Here is a 20,251-nt window from a genome sequence, read left to right as displayed (position 1 = left end):
TGTTTATTTGATGAAGACAGTGACCACTATAAAAGAGAAACCACCGAATATAGTGGCAATATAGTAGCAAAATAATGGAGCAAACTTAATAACTGTGAGCAGGTACATTTTTCTATGTTTTATATAAAAATAATAGTACAAAAAGATATTGGTTGTACAAATATTAACTTAAATCTTGTTTGCTGTATCTTCAATCACATACATCTGTAAGTTTAAACAATCTGTTTTAATATCTTTCAGTGGCAGTAGACTTTTATTCATCATCTCTTCTGCACTATCTTCAATAATCCATGGGAAGTCTTCACATTTTGGATTCTCGCTCAGAATTATATATGCAGTTTCGTATGTTTGAATTTCAATAGAGAAGCTTGAACCATCCGGCAAGGGTTTCAAGTATGTGTCACATATTGACAACTTTAAGCAGATTGTCTTCAGTGCCTCTTCTGTTTTTAAATAATATGGATCTTTCCTTAAAACAAAATTACAGAGATTAATGAAGGATTGAAACTCAAGATCACGTTTATCAACTGCATCTACGTACTCCGCAAGTCCAGCCTGCAGTTTAACCATGTCAAAGACGAACTTTTCTACTGGCAACCTGCTTTCATTATAAAAGGTAAGAGTAATGGCTTTAACACTGTTTTCATCTTCCTTTATCAATTCTCTGATTGCGTTCAGAATGTTCATCAAGTATTCGTTCAAATCAGGATGTTCTGACACATATACTGTAATTCCATATATCTTCTTCTTAAGGAAAATTTCCTTAGGATATATTTTGCGAAAATACAGTATATGGTTAAACGCAACTTCTAAGAACTCCAATAGTATGTCAATGCCAACTGAAAATTAGATTCTTTATTTCATCTGACACAAAAATATATTTGATTAATCGCAAAGATGTACCTATTTTATCCTGAGACATTTTACGATAATATTAATTGTATATTTGCTACATTTTTAAGAAATTTTACAAATAATAAATGCTGTGTGTTCCATGTGACAAACAGTAAAGTTGAGCAACTACTATAATCTAGCAATCGCGCCATCTGTGTCCATAAATATACATTTACTTATCACAAAATTTTTACTGTGTTGATAAGTAAAAAGTATGAAAATTTTATTACTAAAATCATATTTTATTTGATCGGAAAACGTATATACATTTATAGAAAATATATTATACAATTTCAATTGTTTATATTTTGCAATCTTAACGTCAATACTAACATACTGACCAAACAAACTGACTAGCCAAACTTATAATTGGCATAAACCTCGCGAAATATATCACGGCATTTAATTTTGGCTCTAAGCTTTGCACATAGCAGAAATATTCCTGATAATTTTCTATGCAAGCTATAAATCTCCTCGGGTGGCGGACACAATCTGTGATTTATTATAGTCGGCACTAATGTTTGAATCCTGCAATGTACAATTATTACTTAAATTAATATCAAATGCAAATTAAGATACGAATTAAAATAAGGAATAGGAAAGACAATAAATCAAAGACATACCGTCTTGTCACGTCTTGGCCACCAAAATCATAATACTCGCTCTTATTATCAAAAACTTGTCCAAGAATCATGACTGCATCTACATGAGCAACTTCCATAACCTGATAAAGATTACTGTTTGATTAAAACTGTATCTAATTAAAAATATTAAAAATTGTTCCTTTTCAGCCCTGAGATTTCATTCATTAACTTTTAATTCACATTATGCTCTTGCTATAAAGTATGCAGATTTGTATAGCACATACGGATTTCTGATATTTGTCAATTTTCCATATTTGATAACTGTGAACTAAGCATCGGTACACTCATGTGTAGCAAATAAGATACATAAATGATATGGAGAATTTTATATTCGTGGAAAAAAGTACAGGTATGGAAAGGTTAACAAAGATAAGATACCTTGGATTCGTATCCAGTAAGAAACTTCATTTCTTGAGATAGCTGTAGGACTTTATCGCGATTTCTTTCGCTTGCAGCTTTGATAACTTCTATATACTTGTCCATAAACGCTTTCTCGTAAGTCCTGCATGCTCCAAAATCCAACAAAACCAGCTGCAAAAATGTTTACATTAGTGCTTTCGATTAGAATTGCAAGTGTACAATTCCAAGTATAATGCGTGCACAAAACCTGTTTTGTATCAGAATTGTACAAGAAATTGGACCAATTTGGATCAGTTTGCATATATTGAAATTCAAATAATTCCATTAGAGTCAGACGCATAACCAATTCACTTATACGTTCTCTAGTCGCAACATCCATATCCACGCATTTATCAACAGATACACCTTCTACCATTTCTGTTGTAAACACTTGCTTTGTCGAAAGTTCATCTAAAGATATAATTGATAATTAATACTTTCAATTTATATCTCATTTTTTTTTATTTAATACCTATTACTGAAGGCACGTAATAATCGGGATAAGGCACCATTAACTCTCTGTATTTTCTTGTGCATTCTGCTTCCCTGATATAATCCACTTCCCAGGCGAGTTCTCGGTTTGCAACTTCCACCACATTATCTATAAACATGCCCTCTGGAAACATGTTCCATATCTGCAACACAATATTTTTAATTGTTACAAAATAAAATAAAGGCAAATAAGAGTGTAATAGAAATAAATCTTTTTTTTTGTTTATGTGTTTCCTATTGCACTAAATTCTCCCTATTTGCCTTTATTATATCAAACAATTGCATATCAAAAAATTAATTCTCAGCAATATTTGTATGTTTTTACAATATTACTTTATTTGGATACTCTTATTTCTTACCTTCATTATGCCCACCAAATTCTCAATATCACTCTGAATACCCTGAGCCACACCCGGATATTGAATCTTTATCGCTACATCTTGTTTATTCAATAACGTGCCATGATGTACCTGCCCTAGAATATGACACAATTAGAACTTTTAAAGAACTAAAGAACTCTTAATCGGAATTGTGAAAGCGTAAAACACATTAATGTACCAATAGATGCTGCAGCAAATGGTTTCTCTTCGAAGGATATTAATTTGCTTCTCCAATCGTCTCCAAGTTCACTAACCAATACTTTCTAGAAAGAAAAATTGCAAACATTAATGATAAATTCCTCTCTGATTACATGTATATCATTTACCTCCACTTGCCATGTTGGCATAAAATCAGCACTTTGTCTAACTCTCTCAAAGACTTTTTGCAACTCGGGACTTACAAGGGTATTGTCTTGAATGCTCAATATTTGACCAATCTTTAAAGCTGCGCCTATATTTTCAGAAACATTACTATGTAATTGCTTTGACTAAAAAGTACCACCAGTTGTTTTCTTATTAAACCATAGATTATATGTATGAATATAGTACAAGTTATATAGAGATCTCACCTCTCACTTTGCACAATGTTGAAACTATTCTTTCTGCATTGGCCTTAGTCAAGAACATGTTATCAATTGTATCTCCAATGCTTTGTGTTTTCAATCCTAATGTCCTTCGTGTATATTCCGCAAGAGTACCAGCACCAAGGCCAATTCCCAGGCTTCCAAAGCTTACCATTCTTTGTAATCTTGTAGCAGGGACTTTCCTTTCTCTGGCAGTAGGTGATAACTATATAGTAATATTAAAGTATAATGCATAAATTACTGAATAAAAACCAAATATAAGATATAGTTAGAACTTATTTTAATACATACAGATTGCTTTGGTCTGATGGATAATTTAGCTTTTGGCTTTTCCTTAGGCTCTGTTTCAACAGGTTTCTTTTCGTGTGTTTCAGTGGTAGAGGAAAATGAGCTCTCAGTTTTATTTTTAATATTCTTCTCGTGTTCCAATTCCAATTTCCTTAGGATTTCTTTATCTTTATCGGAAAGCTCTATGTTGGGGATCTGAGTCGTATCTGATTTAGCAATTGTCTGTATTTTTTGCTTTACAGTCATATGTTTCCAGGCTGCATCACTCTGTACATGTTCTGTAAGTTCACTGACTACAGATTTGCTAGTATTGTCTTTTGGTGTTTTGACATCTTGATAAATAGGCGTTTCTCTTGGGTCTTTAGCAGCATTGTGCACGTGTAATTTTGTTTCCTTCTTAGGAACATAGTCATCGTTTTTCACATTTAAAGTTTGGTTAGTTATTATTTTAATATATTGACTAATACCTTCTTCAACTACACGAACACGTTCAGTTGCTTCTTTTAAATCTTTGACTATTTGTTCCTATAAAACCAAACTATTGTAAAAAGCGTTATGTAAGATCATGATATATCACTTCAATTTTCGTCACAAGACTTACAGGAATCTTACTTGGTTCTACATTATTCAACTTCTTTCCTGCAGCTTGTAAACACTGTTGGGGTAGATGTTTCAAACTAGAGTGTGTGATTGTATATTTGATTGCATCCTCTTGATGTTTTATCAGAGCATTCGTCACACTTTGCACTCCCTTAAGTATGCCAATTAAATCGGAGATTCTAGATGAAGACATTTCTGAAAAGCATAGCCTATTTTACTGTGAAAAAAATAATTAACCACTGAAGATGACAGCTTAGAAGTTCAAGAGTGGTTCCACAGGTTAGAAAATCTGTCACATGTTCTATAGAAGGAAAATAACGATATGAGCATGCGCCACGTTAGGAATAGTGCGCGAAAGTTAAAATTAGTATCTAATTATAATTATATAATTATATTAAATTACATATTAAGCAGTATAAAAATATAAGAATATAATTTGAGTCGTTGGTGCAGAACAAAGACAAAAAAAATTTTAAAAAGACATTAAATATTTAACAGAAAAATAAATTTTAGCCATATATATTTATCGCAATTTTTACAAAATTGTCATATGAATTAAAATTTATATTTGTTATATTATTAAGAAAAAACTGTTACGTTCTGCAAAAAATAGCTTTCGTGATAAGTAATATATAGGGAATAAAAATAGGACATTCTTCTATTTCGATTCTCAAGTCAATCACGTACAGTTAGGGTCAATAGAAAAAAGGTAAAGGTCTTGCCGATCCAGTTTGCCGTGTTAGATTTGCTCGCAAATGAATCTAGCTCTTGAAGAGACGACGTGTCTATAGTGCATAGTAAATGGCCAAGCCTACGCCCATCTTACATGGAATTATATCCCGTTATATTATTTATACCGCGGTTATGCATTTTGCCCACACGCGTGAGCAATACTGCCCACGATACCGCTCAAAAGTAGCTTTTTTTTTTTAATATTAAATTTATCACGCGCGCTGATATCGGTCGTATCTTCTAAAATTGTTTAAACTTCCTAGTCACAAAAAGTTATAAAATTGCGATATAAAATAAAATTGAAATTCTCTTTTATTAATGTCAATTAATCTTACATACGTTGAAGTCATATTTCAAAAATGGCAAATCTCCGTGGAGTTGATTTTTGCTTGGCCAACACTTGCCAGAACAAGCTAATTATTTGTCATGACAGCTGAACCTTTTTCTCGCAGCGTAGAAAGCTGTGCTTAATTGAAGAAAAAAAATTTATAATCAATCATCACGATTTGATGTGAGAACCGTGAAGCAGTCTGCATCTGTAGGTCACGTTGCATCCGATTGCAGGGCGACACCTTGTCCCATTTAATGACGATGTCGCTCCGACAACTTTTTAAGGCTGTCTAATTAATCGCCCACGGCAAAGCATGACATATCGGTCATTCTCCTCACGGATTCCGTAACCGGCGGTTGCACGATGACATTTATTTTTTTACGGTGCGTGTGAAATTTATGAATTTGATGGCTTTACTCCTACTTCCTCAATTATAAAAGTATGTCGACAGATTCTCATCTACACACTTATATGTATTACATTTTTATAATACATCTTGCTCGTTAAATATCGTCTAATATATCTGCTATGCAACAACGTTGCAGTCATCGCGAGATAATGTGATAGCATAATAAATGTAAATCGGAGGTGGATAGTTGATCTGACGCGTAATTTGTGCCACAAGATATAACTTTCGCTTAAAACCTGTAATATAATGTAACGCAACATTACACTCATAATCAGTGTTCAAGCAAGATCAAGTCGATAATTTATTTCATACACTCAACGTCACGAATGTCCAATTTCTCTCGATGGACAGATTTGTTTAGAACGAACGTGTAATTTCTAAATAAATTATCCGTAATTTGACAAATCAACGATACATCTAAAGATCGTTTTCTCCTTTTCGCTTCGTATTTTTTCTATTCACACGTCAATAATTTAGTGGAATTTTCTGATTGAATGCCGCACATTTCCGAATGGTACATTTCATTAACTCGGTACTTGAGTAGGGCGCGCCTATTAACAAATTAGAGTAGATTATTACCGTGACACGTTTTCCGGTAGGCATTTTTTTCCCGCGGAAGAACCTACGTAATAAGCAACCGCGATCTCGTGCACTGTCCAGAAAGCTATCGCGATACAAAACCGCGCTCGCACGGGTATTATACGTATTATGTACGTTTCCAATTTCTAACCATCCGCTTCTCTCACGAGATTACGGCTTTGTTTTACGTAAGATCCTACGACCGCGACAGTAGATATCACGCGTGTGTATAAATTAATCTTTTGTTACACACAGTATAATTGCAGGACAAAGGCACGATTTCTGTATCACGCAGATAAAAATGAAGAAGAGATGTTTTTAGAGATAGATTTTAGATTCCACTAGCATCCCTTTCTGTAATTACCATTGCTTTCCATTTTTTTACACCTTTCAAGCCACCACCAAGCAAAGTGATCTTTTCATTGCTGTCTCTGATTACAAACGCAAATGATTATTACAGCTATTTGCCATTTGATTGTAGCTTTGCTTTTGATCTTCCGTATTTTTCTTATATATTATTTTTTATATAATTAAAAAAAAATTTTTAAGATTAAAAAATACTGAAAAAGTAGATTGGTTATTTTTGTAAGTCAATGAAGAGATTTTTGCTTTGATAAACGAAAATATATGAAGTCTATCGATTTACCTGGATAATTTTGTTTCTCTATGGCGATTAGTGTTGGACGTCGATAATTATTATTTCTTTCGTTTTACTTCCCTGTTCCCGACATTGCACAAGCATCCGGAAGCGGCGATGTTCTTGCCGCTTGATACATGGTTACATGTATCCGCTCAACCTAGGTCAAGCGTGAATCTAACCCACTGGTATTACCGTCGGATCCTTAGAGATCGTCTGGATTTTACTTTTCAGTCTTGACAGAAAACGTCACGTCTCTCTTCGGAATGCGACGCGATAACGATTTAATCTATACTTCCGTATACAGCGATTCATCATTAGTGTCTTGTCGAGATTGCACTACCGCTGCAAAATATATTTCATTACGTATAACCGTGCACGCTACCGTGTCAAGTCCGACTGCTTCTAGACCAAGAATACCGTGAGATTTCAGACTTTAGAACAAGTTTCATTCGAACTTAATGAGACAACCAAAAAAGTATAGAGTGTATTTCAACATATTGAACACAATGTTTACGCAAGGTTTGATGAATTATAGCTACTTCCGACCGCGATGATAAATTTGATTAACATTGAAATCTTATTAAACGCAAAAAGCTGACAAACACGTTGGTTATGTGCTGCGATAATTATTATGGAACCAGGTCTTATCTCTCATTACCATATTCTTCATGGCTCTTCCTTATTCCGTATTATACTTATTTGCATAAACGCCCAGAAGCGATGTCGTTTTTTACAAAGTAATACAAGTCATTTAATTTATCTTAGGGCAATCGCAAACTTAATTTTCTGAGGCATTTAAAATTTATCTCTTTTGGCGCAACAATGTGGAGGGAGGGAGAAACAAAAAGTTTGAAGTTAAAAAAAGTTCTGAATTTTTAGGTCATGGAATTTGCCCAACATTCGGTTCCGAATTATGCTATCGGTATAATGCTACCATAAAATCTAAAACCTGTTTTGCCCGTTTGAAGATCTGTATTGTTGGGTATCTAATTTTTGACATTAGGAACATAAAGACTCTATCTGCGAGCGATAAAAAAATATCGAAACTTTCGTATAACTGTATATTTTAAATCATGACAAATTTATTGTAAATAGAATATGGAATCTATACGCCCTTACATTCATTTTTTTTGGACTATTTTAATAATTGAACAGTAAATTTGTCTTATGACGACATTTTTTGAAGAGGCATACTTTTGCGTTTTTCTGATTAATTCCGTCATCATGTAGTTTATATTTAAAAAAATGATCAACCGCAAGATATACCGTCTTACATTAGAAGAACTGTGATTTAAACGAGATAATATTTTTCATTTTGCGCATTCCTCACGAACTCAATTTCACAATGTTCTTCATTGACGGTCGCGCGATTACAGGCTATGAAAATCACATTTCTTGTCAGTTCTGTCTGCAGCGGTACTTGATTACCTCTCATTTTAAGAATCCCCTTTAGAGTCCGTAGCTAGCTGACCTAGTGAGATTATCAGCATACAGAAAAGAAAACTTTTGTGACTTATGTATTTGTTGCAGTACGTGGAATAATTAGCAAATTGCATTCATTTTAATATTCACAATAATCAAATTCGACGTATTAATTGTTGCGATTAGCTTGTCATATAATTTGATTACATTGCTATTAGAATATAAATAGAATCTCTCAGAATTATTTATTATTTTGAAATTAATTTTTTTTTAATTTTGCATTTGTATATCATCGAATAATTTAATATCACGTTTTAAACTTTGCGCAGAGAAATACGATATTAAACTTTATTATTGGTATTATCTTTACGTTTTCAGAAGAAAAAATTATCGAAACCTTTGATAGTTTGAGAAAACCGTTCATTTCCGTTCCACATAACGAGAAATTATGATACGTTGCGTGTCACGTTACGCCCAACATCGGCTTGTTAGTTCTCATCGAAATTGTTTTTATCTCTCGTTAAAAACTGCGGTGTCATTATGTATTCATCTAAATTACGCCAATTAACCATTGCTGAAGCAAATTGCGCTTTTTTGCAACGGAACAATCGGCAGATTCCACGGTTGCGTTCTACATTTTCTAAGATCAGGCTCGAATTTAAAGACAAGTATCGGCACGTTTGCAAGATAAAGGTTTCTACGCGCTAAATTTGCACTTTATGTTCCCCTCGCCATCGACAATAACCGCGTGAAGCGACAATAATTCTATAAAACCGGTCGGGGACTCAAACATTACGAGCTGCGACGGAAATGCATAAAGCCAACAATGAAAAAAACGCACCGTGCTCGCGCAAAAAAGTCGAGACTCGCGCGTTCAACAAAGGCAATCAAACCTGACCCAGTGAGGCGGTCCCCTGGGGATCGGTTCCCCCAGTTTCCGAGTGTTCGAGAAGTCGACGACTCACGGTGCATCGATGCGCCGTAGGTCGCGACTTGACCCACAGTCTGAAACTATGGAGCACAGTCTCTTTCTCGCCTTGGACCGATCGCGGCGGAGTCTTGGCGCGCCGCGGCACACCACACCACGCCGGTCGCCGAGGAAGAAGACGGGATCTCGTCGGAGAGGCAACCGAGAGAGACGATGTACACACGTGCACCTCGGGGCATTCACGGGTTGGCAGTCGGCTCTTGAAAGCCGCACAGTGAATGCCTCTCGCACGGCTCTCATACGCGCGTTTTTGCGAACTTCTTAGTGCACTTAAGGGATTCGTGCCTGGCGGCCGTGCGGTGGAATTTCGCGCCAAGGGAGATTGATCGAAGGGGAACCCTCTCACGCGCGCGAGAAGTGCCAATATTTTTAATCAGTGACTCTCACGGTGATCGTGTAACGCGCAGTGTCGAATGTTCGCGCGAGACAGTGAGACAAGAGGGAAAGAAAAAAAAAAAAAATATGGAGACAGTGCTACACATGAATTTTTAATAATTATTGATCGCTTGATGTAAAAGCATCTGCTTCGTATTTTGCATCGCATTGTGGCGCGGCGCGGTATGCTGGGTGGTGATGAAGTTGACGCCGTGGATGGGATAAATGACTTCTACTGAATATATCAGAGAGAAAGAGAGAGAGAGAGAGAAAGAGGGAGGAGGGAGAGATTGTATGCGCTTGGAGCATTTAACATTGTTCTTTGTTTCCATTTCTCTTATGTAAGAGCGCTGTTAAATATTATAATTTTGTAGTCATTGTTATGCGTATTCCTAAAACACATAAATGTGTAAGTAAAGTTCCTTGTGATTATTGAAATTTTTTAAAAGAGGATATTTTATATAATGTCAAACGCGTCAATGAATTAACACCAAAGTAAATAGTTTTATACGCAAATGTGCATTAATTTTACCGCGCCTGCCAATAACTGCCGTATCGAATCAAGTTGTATAGATGTTGTTTAACTTCAATAGAGAATACTTACTCTATGCAAGAAAAATATACGTAGAACTATTATGTGTATGCAGTGTTATATTAATTGGAGAAAAATCTAAAGCACTCGAGCATTCGGGTAAAGTAGCGTAATAATGGTTACGAGTTTTTCACGTATCGATGGATTACTAGGTTTTCCGACAACGATTTCCCGATAGCGTGCTTTCTTAGCAATTCTGACCTGATTTATTAACGCCGCAAATACCGTAACGTGTACAATTACAACAATCTGATGCATAAAGTAAATAAAAATCTAAATTTTAATTGTGCTCTACAACGCTAATGAATTTTTTTTCTCAGACTCTATCTCTAATATGTAAAATTATAATATCGTGATCAATTATCAGTCGATTAAAGTTTTTTTTTCTAATTCGTGAATCGAGTTTGTATGTTTTAAAAATTGCACGACAGCTCACAACTTGATTTACGCTCGAATAATGGAGGGAAGATAAATCACTGCCGCATTTAACATCTATGACAGTCATTCGGAATAATCACGAGGCTCCGTTACGTTGACAAAAAAATGATTGTTATCATTTGATAGGGAGGACGAGCGTGGTAAGGATACACTCAAAAAAATATTTTGCTGATGTAGTTAGATTTCTAGATATCGCAACAAGAATGTATCGCTATTTTTCGTATCTGTGAAAACATTGTTTGTCACATATAAAATTTATAGCAGTAATGTTCTAGCAATAACTTCTGAAAAATTTAGGTACCATTGCTAAATGTTATTCATTGCATGATCTAACATGTGATTGATCTTATATAGATAGGCGCTTTAGAGAAACTTTCTTTTTAAAGTTCACAAACAATACAGATATATATTCTGTTTCTGTCATCTAAACTGATTAAGTAATTACATATGCAATATCACAACAGTTGCTAATCATTTATCTGTTTTAGTTAATTTTTTACACCTAGAAAATTTTAGCTATTATTGCAAGATCATTTTTTTGAGTGTACGCGAAATATTTAGAAAAAGCCGCATTTTCTCCGTTAGAGCAAACGGCCGTCATGCGTGGTGAACGAGTGTGGGAATTTTCTGAGGCATCAGTGACAGTGACGCTAATGACATTCACAATCTGAAGAAAAACTACTTGTACTCGACATTACGCGTGGTCACGTAAATGATCCGGTAATTGTGGGAAAGCGTAACTACATATTACGGATTAAATAGAAGACATAAACTCGATAATGAAAATAAACGGGCTAGACACCTAAACGAAAGTAACGTATAACTTGTAGATAATAATAAGAACATTATTAAACGATACCTTTCTACGGCACTATCGCGAGAAAGTATAAATAAATAATAATACAGTTGATAGCAGAATACTTTCAGTCTCAACTGAAAAATTTGGGATAAGTTGACAATTGCAAAAAATAAGACAAAAATATAAAACTTTCGATGAAGTCGAGAAAAAGATTAAATGCGAAAGTAGAAGAGAAATTGGCAGCTGTACTGTTTGTAAAACAAATATTCAGTTTTATAGATCGATTTTTATTACAGCGGAGAAAATGTCATTAATACACACTGATTTTACGTGACTTTCTATTCACAATAACTCATGTTGTCGAATTTATTATATATATATATTATATGTTGTAAGAAGAAATATTTTATGATAATGCTTTCTTTTAGTAGCAAAAATATCAAACGACCTGAACGGAAAGCAGATTATCCTTGCATAAAACATTTCCACGTAAATATCGTGAAAATAATTTCCCAATACAAAATTTAAAAAATGGTCGCGTCATTAAAGTGTTTTAATCTCTTCACCATTTGAGTAGCGTGCAGCGTGCGTTCATTCTATAAAATCATTTTCGAGTCGTTGCCTCGACCCATAATTACGCAAGTGTAAACACAAACACATAGGCAATGTAATGCGTTCGCTGCGATATGCGAACAATGCACATTTGCGATTTAACATAATAATTGTTTATAACGAGTAAATAATTGAAACGGGAGATTAAATTAAACATTATCTTCAAAGAGAAAGAATCGAAATGAAAAGTAAGATGCAATGTACGATCTATTTTAGAAATTGAACTTTGCAAGGATCTGCCTCCACGGCTTTATATCCGTTCGAGAAAGAGGATATAAGCTATTACTTAAGCTGTTGCACGATTCTGAGTGAAGGTCGAGGTCATGGCATGCAAGCATCATGCAATCCAGAATCTCACGGCCTTCATGATCGGTCATACGATTGAGTGCATTCCTTGTGGTACACGTAACGCAGAAAAAGTTTTTCATGAGAAAACTACGTCATACGAACTCCTAATTACGCATTCAGCAATCAAACGTGCGGAATAAATTGAAGAACTCCATGTGAAATCGATTTGTGTAGAGGATGGACGTAATATAAACATCGCGCAAAAAGTATGAAAAGGATAATGCCGTCAAGCGACATTTTTTCCTTAAAAATTTACTTTTAACTGGTCAGTGTGTTGTGTATATGTGATACAAAGGAAAATCCAACGATACATCACAATGGGAAACACGCGGTCGCAACCTTGCAGAAGAAGTAAACCGCCCTATCTGTTCTACCTGATTCACCGAACGTGGAATGTCGTGATAGATCATCGAAAAGATCGGGATCGATGCGACGATACCGACAAAGAAACGGATCTTTCATCAAAATGCAGCACTTGCAACGTTTGCGCTTACCGACAGGACAGCTTAATCTTCGACAGGTAACGTAGAAATTTTGGTCGGGTAGAAAGGTAACTACTTCACCAGTAGAGACGCGGATCTGGTTTTCGTTGCAGCATAACACCGCTAGATTGCGTCAAATGCTATTTTAAGAATTTAAGAATGAAATACTCGCAAAGATGACAATCGCAGTCATTTGGACTTCTTGTTAGCAATCCAAGGACATGAGCTAATGTACTGTGGTCATCTACATATATGTATTTAAATTTATACGCAAATAATTAGGAACTTTAAAACAAAAGTTGTTTAAAAGTGGGATTATAGTAAAAAAAAAAAAAACTTTTCAAGAGAAACTGCATTTAATTGCTGAAATGGGCTTGATCTCAACGCCATCCTTTCATTAATAACATTTTTAAATAAAATAATTAAATAATAGATAATAACAAATATAATTTTAAAATTTTAATTGACATTTTTCCGATAATTAGTATCTTACATTTCAAAGTTACATTTCTACAAAAATTTTAATAAAGAATTACAATGTGTATTAATATAATAGTATAAATTATAATAATATTCAAATTTAGTAAAATGCAAAAAATAACAAAAATACATTGACAAAAAAATATTTAAAAATAAAATAGAAATTAAATATTTATAACTATTGTTCCATAAATAATTTAAATAAAATTGACAATTTTTACAAAAAAAATCAATGATTAGTTCATAAAAAATTGACTTTATAAAATTACGAATAGTTTATAAATTTTAATAATTTATAAATTTTATAGAGAGTTTATAAATTTAAAATATATATTATAGTACACAAATTAATTTATAAATATTATTTGTAAATTTTAGATGTAGCTAATTTTATTTTTACAAAACATGTTTATAACTTAATAAACATAAAACGAATAATTGAACGTCAGATATGCAACTTCTCTCGTATATCATAAGTAATTTATATCGTCGAAAGACTATTGTTATTGCTGAATGTGATGTTATTTGAACGCCTTTATTATTTTCCCATTGTTAAACTCTGAAATAATGTAGAATAAATTTATATAAATATTTATAATAATATTATAATAATATTAATAATAATATTAATAAAACTTACCGCCGCTTTTTTAATTTTGATCAGCTTTCTAACGGCCCAGGTATGTCGTATGCTCCTTGCATACTTGTCAAAATATACGGGTGTGTGTCTTAATATAATCATCTAAATATCTTTTAGTATCAAGAAACTTGTTGCAAGAACAAATACTATACTGCATTCCAAAATTTAGCACTTGTATTTCCATATCCAGGCGAAACTGTATATGGTTATTCTGTTCGTTAATACAATGCGAGTATAAGTGATTTATTAAAAGTTCAAGCTGAAATCAACAAATTACATTACAGATAAGATATTCTGAGTTGCATGAGTTGAAATACTTGAAATATATCCACAACCTTTTTTGTCGTTCGTTTCTTGTCGTTTGTAGTCTTCTTCGTAATTACTTCTTCATGCATTGTTCTGACATGTTTCTGAAATCTGTAGTGTTGCTCTGTTTATATTTATATTCGCAAAATTAGCATTCTGCTTCGTCAATATCATAATATTGCCACTGTCGCTCGTTTGCTGTAAAGAACGCGTTCTAATCAATCAACTGTCTTGCATGCTTCTTCCATATTCTCCAATTTCTCCGCATGTGCAACTGTTATATGATGATACAAAGGCGATGCAATAAAAAGTCTTACGGTTTGGGGACAAATATTACATTTTACTTCAAACTCATTACTTTCTGTGCAATATTTCCATCCCCAACAGTTGTTGGAATACTGCATATTAGTAGAAAAAATGAATAAATGAACCGAGTATAAGTGATTTATTAAAATTTTAGAATCAGATCGACAAATCACATTACAGATAAGACATATTGAGTGAAGTGAATCGTAATACTTGAAATATATCGATGGCCATTTTTGTCGTTCTTCGCCTTTTTCATAATTAAATATTTCTTCATGCTTTTCTCTTATATGCTGATGGAAATTATTAATGCAAGGGTAATGATATTTATTATCGCAAAACCTGCATTGTGCGTAAAAATTTGACAATTTTATATAATATTGCCATATCCGCATCTCAGTGAAAATATATAGTGACGTAGACATTGTGTCTGTTTCAAGTGACAAAATGCGTTCTGCGGAATTAACTGTGTCGCATGTTTCTTGCATATTTTTCAATTTCTTCGCATGTTTACTTTTCGTATGATAAATCAAATATGGTGCAATAGAAGTAGTTTTATCTATGGTACAAATATTACACTTCACTTTAAAGTCATCAATTTGTGTATAATATTTCCGTGCCCAGCTGCGGCAGCAATGCTCATCCTCCTCATTAATAGAATGCATAGAGTGTAAGTGATTTATTAAAAGTTCAAACTGAGACTGACAAATTACATTACAGATAAGACATATTGATTGAAATCGATCGTAATACTTGAAATATATCCACGGCCATTTCTGTACTTTGTCGTTTTCGTAATTATATATTTCTTCATGTTTTTTTCGTATATGACTTTGCAAATTGGAAACCTGGATGTAATTATATACAATATCGCAAAACCTGCATTTTGCATTAAAATTCGGTAATTTTATAAAATATTGCCACAGCTGTTTTTTTATACTAATTAGTGATGTAGACATTGTGTTTGTTTTAAGTGACGTAGACATCATGTTTGTTTCAAATGACGTAGACATCGTGTTCGTTTCAAGTGACGTAGACATCGTGTTCGTTTCAAGTGGCAAAATGCGTTCTAAGGAATTAACTGTGTCGCATGTTTCTTGCATATTTTTCAATTTCTTCACATGTTTACTTTTCATATGATAATTCAAAGTTCGTGCAATAATAATAGTTTCAACTTTGGTACAAATATTACATTTCACTTTAAACTCATCAATTTGTGTATAATATTTCCGTGTCCAGCTGCGGTAGCAATGCTCATCCTTCTCATTAATAGAATGCATAGAGTGTAAGTGATTTATTAAAAGTTCAGACTGAGACTGACAAATTACATTACAGATAAGACATATTGATTGAAATCGATCGTAATACTTGAAATATATCCATGGCCATTTCTGTTCTTTGTCGTTTTCATAATTATATATTTCTTTATGTTTTCTTCGTATATGAATTTGCAAATTGGAAACCGAGATGTAATTATATACATTATCGCAAAACCTGCATTTTGCACTAAAATTTGGTAATTTTATAAAATATTGCCACAGCTGTTTTTTAGTTATACTAATTAGTGATGTAGACATTGTGTTCGTTTCATGTAACAGGATGCGTGTAACTGAATATCACACGATACAATAACCTTTCCGTCGAAAACTGTTTGATATAAGAGAGGGCAAAGAAAAACATATAATTCTTCATTTAAATGTAAATATTGATATCATTCGTGTGGAACCATGCTCGATAAGAAAACTCATATGTATGGAAATTATTATACTAATTTTTGTCGCGCGTGTATCCGAAAGCAAACTATCCGTAGAAACCGTTTTATCTCACTTCAAGCGTTTCACCTACATCGATAATTCTATATTTGCTGCCAATGTATGGCATATTTAATGAAATACCATTTTTAATATTAGAATTTGCAATCGTAAATGTGTCATGCGTATTTTGGATGAAACAAATATTTAATCTTTATGTTTGATTAATATTCATATTTTTATTTCTCTTTTATCTCACATAGTTGATAGGAATTCTTTTCTTTATCATACAAGAATAAAATATAAAAAAATCAATTGCATATGAAAGCATTGTCTACACAAATTTTTTTAATTAAAAATAATTATCATAATATATTAATGAAATTGAATTAAATTATTTATTTGTTAATGGCATTCTCTTTAAATATAATCAACATTCTGTATGCGTAATTTGATAAGTATTGTAAATTAATCCAATTTATTTCATCATTTTATTTGATTATGATAACTTGTTATTCGCATTTGATTGCTTAAATGAGTTTGGTGCATGAGAAAAATGCTTCCAAAATTTTTTTTGCGATTAAATTTTATGTGGATAGACTTTTATAAATGATATTTCAGTATTTAACTTAAGAAATCGATCAGGTAGTAAATTCTGTTTCCTTTATTCGAATGACGTCATTTGTTACTGACAAATTAGTGACAATTGTACTAATATAATTGATTGATTCCACAATTATTGTTAACACACATGCAATATATTATGATCTTGTTTCAATTCATGAATTTAAGAAATTCGCATTTGTGGTGCGTTTTGATTTATCTTTGCGGCCGTTCGCGGAGCAAGTTTTACAAGCCGATGCGTGTTTTCTACTCATTCCATATGCATATAGTAAGAAAACGGTTGATTATCAGCCACGCAATTGCGATGCGTGTTGTCCCTTCCGTCGCGGCGCGCGTGACGTATCGCGGGATAAACTCAGATAAACTCTGCTTACATTACGAGCAGGTGAAGGTGCCTCATCCCGCTGCTTCGTAGTACGGTGTGCCGGTCGTGCCGCGCCGGTGTCAGTAAACCTCCAGCCGTCTCGCGAAGCGGAGCGGAGCAATTTTGAGTGTTGTGATAAATTTTTCGAGAGCATCATGCCGTTTACGTTTCGATAAATTGCGCGATTGGAATAATATCGCGAGCGACAATTCTTTTTTTTTTTTGTGCAGTTTCAAATACGGGCTCATGCGTTTAAAGCTGGAAACATTCAATTGACTAATTAAGGTAATTGTTTTACATATTTTAATTTACATTGATTTGTAGCACAGTTGTTTGATGAAGGGTGATAAGTTTCAATAGAAAATCATTATATTGCGAGAAAAAATAATCTAGAAATTTTCTCTGAAAAATGTATATTTAGTACGATAGTTTGATTTTATTTAGCTAAATTGTATCCAAACTTTGCAGGCGTTGTTGTTCGAAGATTCTTATTACTTCTATTTAATTCTATTTCGCGATAATATTAACACCGTCATCATAGCGGAAGTAATAATGATAAATGGCGGCGAAAGATTCGATATTAATTACCTTGATGATCGCATAAATCTAGATACAAACATCATTTAAATTATTATTGCTACCTTTCATCGAGAATGCGAGAATCTAATTGGTATTGCGGACTAACGAGCACACTGCACGCGCGCTGACAATTTTATTCAAATTTTTTGCTTGTGAGAAGTCGCGATCTCATTTGGATTTCCTCGATGATTATCGGCGAGAAAATGGCACATTCTTTCCTTTTCGTACGCGCGTGGACGCGCAACTAACGAGACGAATAATTTAATTCCTGTACATACAGAGGTCATGCGCACGGTACGGTAAAACACAGGATGGTAACGAGTAAGAACAAGATTGTTTTCGCGAGCGCGAGTATAAAAACCGCTAGTCATTACTTTCATGTCAATTACCGCAATTACAGATACGCCCGACTCTTTAAATACAAAATCACGCGGCCCATTTTCTCGCCGTATGATTGCACACCGCGATTATTACCACTTTGCCACCTCCGCTTTGAAGCGTAGCGTAAATATGGCAAGCGCGAGACACTATTGTTCTTTACGTTGGAAATCACCAGCGAAATATCCGCCTGTTATGGGAATTCGGAAAGAATGACGAACAATCGTGATTATCATTATTTCACACTCGACCTACACTTTTGATAAGTACGTTGAACGTGTTGCATTTTAAATTGTGGTCTATCATCTGTCAATATTGACGAGTCGATCTTCATTATAGTTGCTGACTGTTGCACAAACTAAGTATATGCAATGATAAAAGAATTGAGGGGCTTGAAGATTTATAAAGTAATATATCTGTCACATTTATAAATCACATCTCAAGAAAAGTTAGATTGATTTAATACAATTGAAAAATTTATTAAATATTATGTACAAGTTCTTTGTGATACAAATGCGTGAAAGAGAGCTACTCTAATAAAATTGATGAGTGGGTAGAATATTTGAGGCGAACAATCGGTCGGTGCCACGGTCATTTCCATATTAGGACAATCAAATCATGACTCGAAAAACTTTTACGACATCCTACTTCGGTCTGCCTTGGTCCCTTCTCTTTCCAATGCGTCTTCACAATGCTTTAGAAGTTGAACAACAATAACACGCATCAAATACCTTTTATTTTTATTGTATAAATTTGAGCGAGATTTGCAAAACTCGGTTAAAAAGAATAAACACATTTATTGCGTTTACGTTATAATATACATAAGTTACATTGATTTTATATACGGAATTTGAACTTAATTTGTTAAGGTTTTAAAACGTAGATATTTGTCCGTTATATTTTCGTTACACAATCGAAGCGCGTAAGTCATTCTCTTTGGCGGTTGCGACTAGTACATTAGTTATTAGTTAGAATCAACTGATAAATTCAGTTTTCAAATAATGATAATCATAATAATGATGATAACGTTCTTCTGCAATTTCCTCGAACGATTTTACGTTCTCACATATACCGGTTTAGCGATATACTAGTTTGTTCGATATCGCGTCACCGCAGGTTTACTAGTGCGCGCAGTCACATTTTGCTCATATCGGTGCCGATATAATCCGGTGTTCCTACGTATACGATAAGACTTCTCAGAGGCGTCTTCTCAAAGGCGACTCTTTAAATGCAACATGTACCAATTTACGTTGTACACGATGTTCCGTGCAATTTAATGCCATTTGATGCTAATAAAGCGTTTCCGTACCGCGGTACCGCCATAATCGGAGCGCGCACGGATTCCGATCGTACGCGCACTTTGTCGAGCATAACGATCGATTAAAAGTTAAATCGACGCGGGGCTGAATTGTTCGTTGGAAACAATAGGCATATTTGTTGCGGTTATTCACGCGAGGCAGCTCTCTCGTTTTTTTTAGAAGTCTTGTTTTTTCCTTTGTACATACGTTATTTAAAAGTGATCGGGAAATACAAACCGCGCAATGATTGTTTTAATTAGTTTGGATTTATATGAGGAAAATAACTAGAAATAATTTCTATTTGTATTTTTACCTCGAATGATCTACTTCTTCTATGCACATCTGCTTGTGAAGTGAAGCATGTTTAGGAAATAAAGAAATGTTATATAGACCGTAACGTGATGGCAGTACTACGAGGTAAAGGTTTTTTATTTTGCGAAAGAAAACCATACCATGCCGCAAGATGCCTTGGACATGGAACGCGCGACTAGTTTCAT

At 33.9% G+C, this 20,251-nt stretch overlaps 3 protein-coding genes and 1 long non-coding RNA gene across 5 annotated transcripts in view; 1 reads left to right on the top strand and 3 right to left on the bottom strand.

The window, feature by feature from the left end:
- Window positions 1-103: 103 nt before the first annotated feature.
- Window positions 104-1,063, bottom strand: PolZ2 (DNA polymerase zeta subunit 2). Its single transcript, XM_012363931.2, has 3 exons — window positions 904-1,063; window positions 542-839; window positions 104-469 (listed from the first exon to the last, which is right to left on the bottom strand). Exons 1-3 carry the CDS (start codon window positions 920-922, stop codon window positions 169-171), a joined length of 618 nt encoding a protein of 205 aa, XP_012219354.1. The 5' UTR covers window positions 923-1,063; the 3' UTR covers window positions 104-168.
- Window positions 1,064-1,115: 52 nt separating this feature from the next.
- On the bottom strand, window positions 1,116-4,593 carry Coq8 (ubiquinone biosynthesis protein COQ8, mitochondrial). The gene is made up of 11 exons (XM_012363930.2): window positions 4,283-4,593; window positions 3,685-4,206; window positions 3,379-3,598; window positions 3,136-3,260; window positions 2,988-3,072; window positions 2,789-2,904; window positions 2,410-2,572; window positions 2,146-2,348; window positions 1,917-2,069; window positions 1,518-1,618; window positions 1,116-1,422 (listed from the first exon to the last, which is right to left on the bottom strand). The coding sequence occupies exons 1-11, from the start codon at window positions 4,472-4,474 to the stop codon at window positions 1,248-1,250; spliced, it is 2,055 nt and encodes a 684-aa protein (XP_012219353.1). The 5' UTR covers window positions 4,475-4,593; the 3' UTR covers window positions 1,116-1,247.
- A 4,613-nt stretch (window positions 4,594-9,206) lies between these two features.
- mwh (multiple wing hairs) overlaps window positions 9,207-20,251 on the top strand; it is a 34,053-nt gene continuing 23,008 nt past the window's right edge. Inside the window, exons 1-2 of one of the 2 annotated variants that reach the window (XM_012363928.2) lie at window positions 9,207-10,098; window positions 12,415-13,066. In XM_012363928.2, the coding sequence (XP_012219351.2) occupies window positions 12,864-13,066 (203 nt within the window). In that variant the 5' untranslated portion in view covers window positions 9,207-10,098; window positions 12,415-12,863. Of the gene's footprint in view, window positions 10,099-12,414; window positions 13,067-17,570; window positions 17,785-20,251 lie in introns of those variants that run through there. The other variant, XM_012363929.2, reaches the window with a different exon arrangement.
- On the bottom strand, window positions 13,813-16,593 carry LOC105670409 (uncharacterized). Its single transcript, XR_001100427.2, has 3 exons — window positions 14,484-16,593; window positions 14,149-14,407; window positions 13,813-14,067 (listed from the first exon to the last, which is right to left on the bottom strand). It is a non-coding gene; the product is annotated as an uncharacterized lncRNA (long non-coding RNA).

This window comes from Linepithema humile, chromosome 3, assembly GCF_040581485.1.
Source record: "Linepithema humile isolate Giens D197 chromosome 3, Lhum_UNIL_v1.0, whole genome shotgun sequence".
Classification (NCBI taxonomy): Eukaryota; Metazoa; Arthropoda; class Insecta; order Hymenoptera; family Formicidae; genus Linepithema; species Linepithema humile.
This window is presented reverse-complemented; position numbering and strand designations above follow the sequence as displayed.

What these genes read in the sequence shown, in the direction of transcription:
- Coq8 (XM_012363930.2), bottom strand. Translation starts at nt 4,474, where the DNA reads ATGTCTTCATCTAGAATCTCCGATTTAATTGGCATACTTAAGGGAGTG. An exon ending in ATTTGCTGCAGCATCTATTG is followed by an intron (nt 2,905 to 2,987) that starts GTACATTAATGT and finishes GTCATATTCTAG; the next exon opens with GGCAGGTACATCATGGCACG. An exon ending in TTACTGGATACGAATCCAAG is followed by an intron (nt 1,619 to 1,916) that starts GTATCTTATCTT and finishes AATCTTTATCAG; the next exon opens with GTTATGGAAGTTGCTCATGT.
- PolZ2 (XM_012363931.2), bottom strand. An exon ending in CTGCAGGCTGGACTTGCGGA is followed by an intron (nt 470 to 541) that starts GTACGTAGATGC and finishes TTTTGTTTTAAG; the next exon opens with GAAAGATCCATATTATTTAA.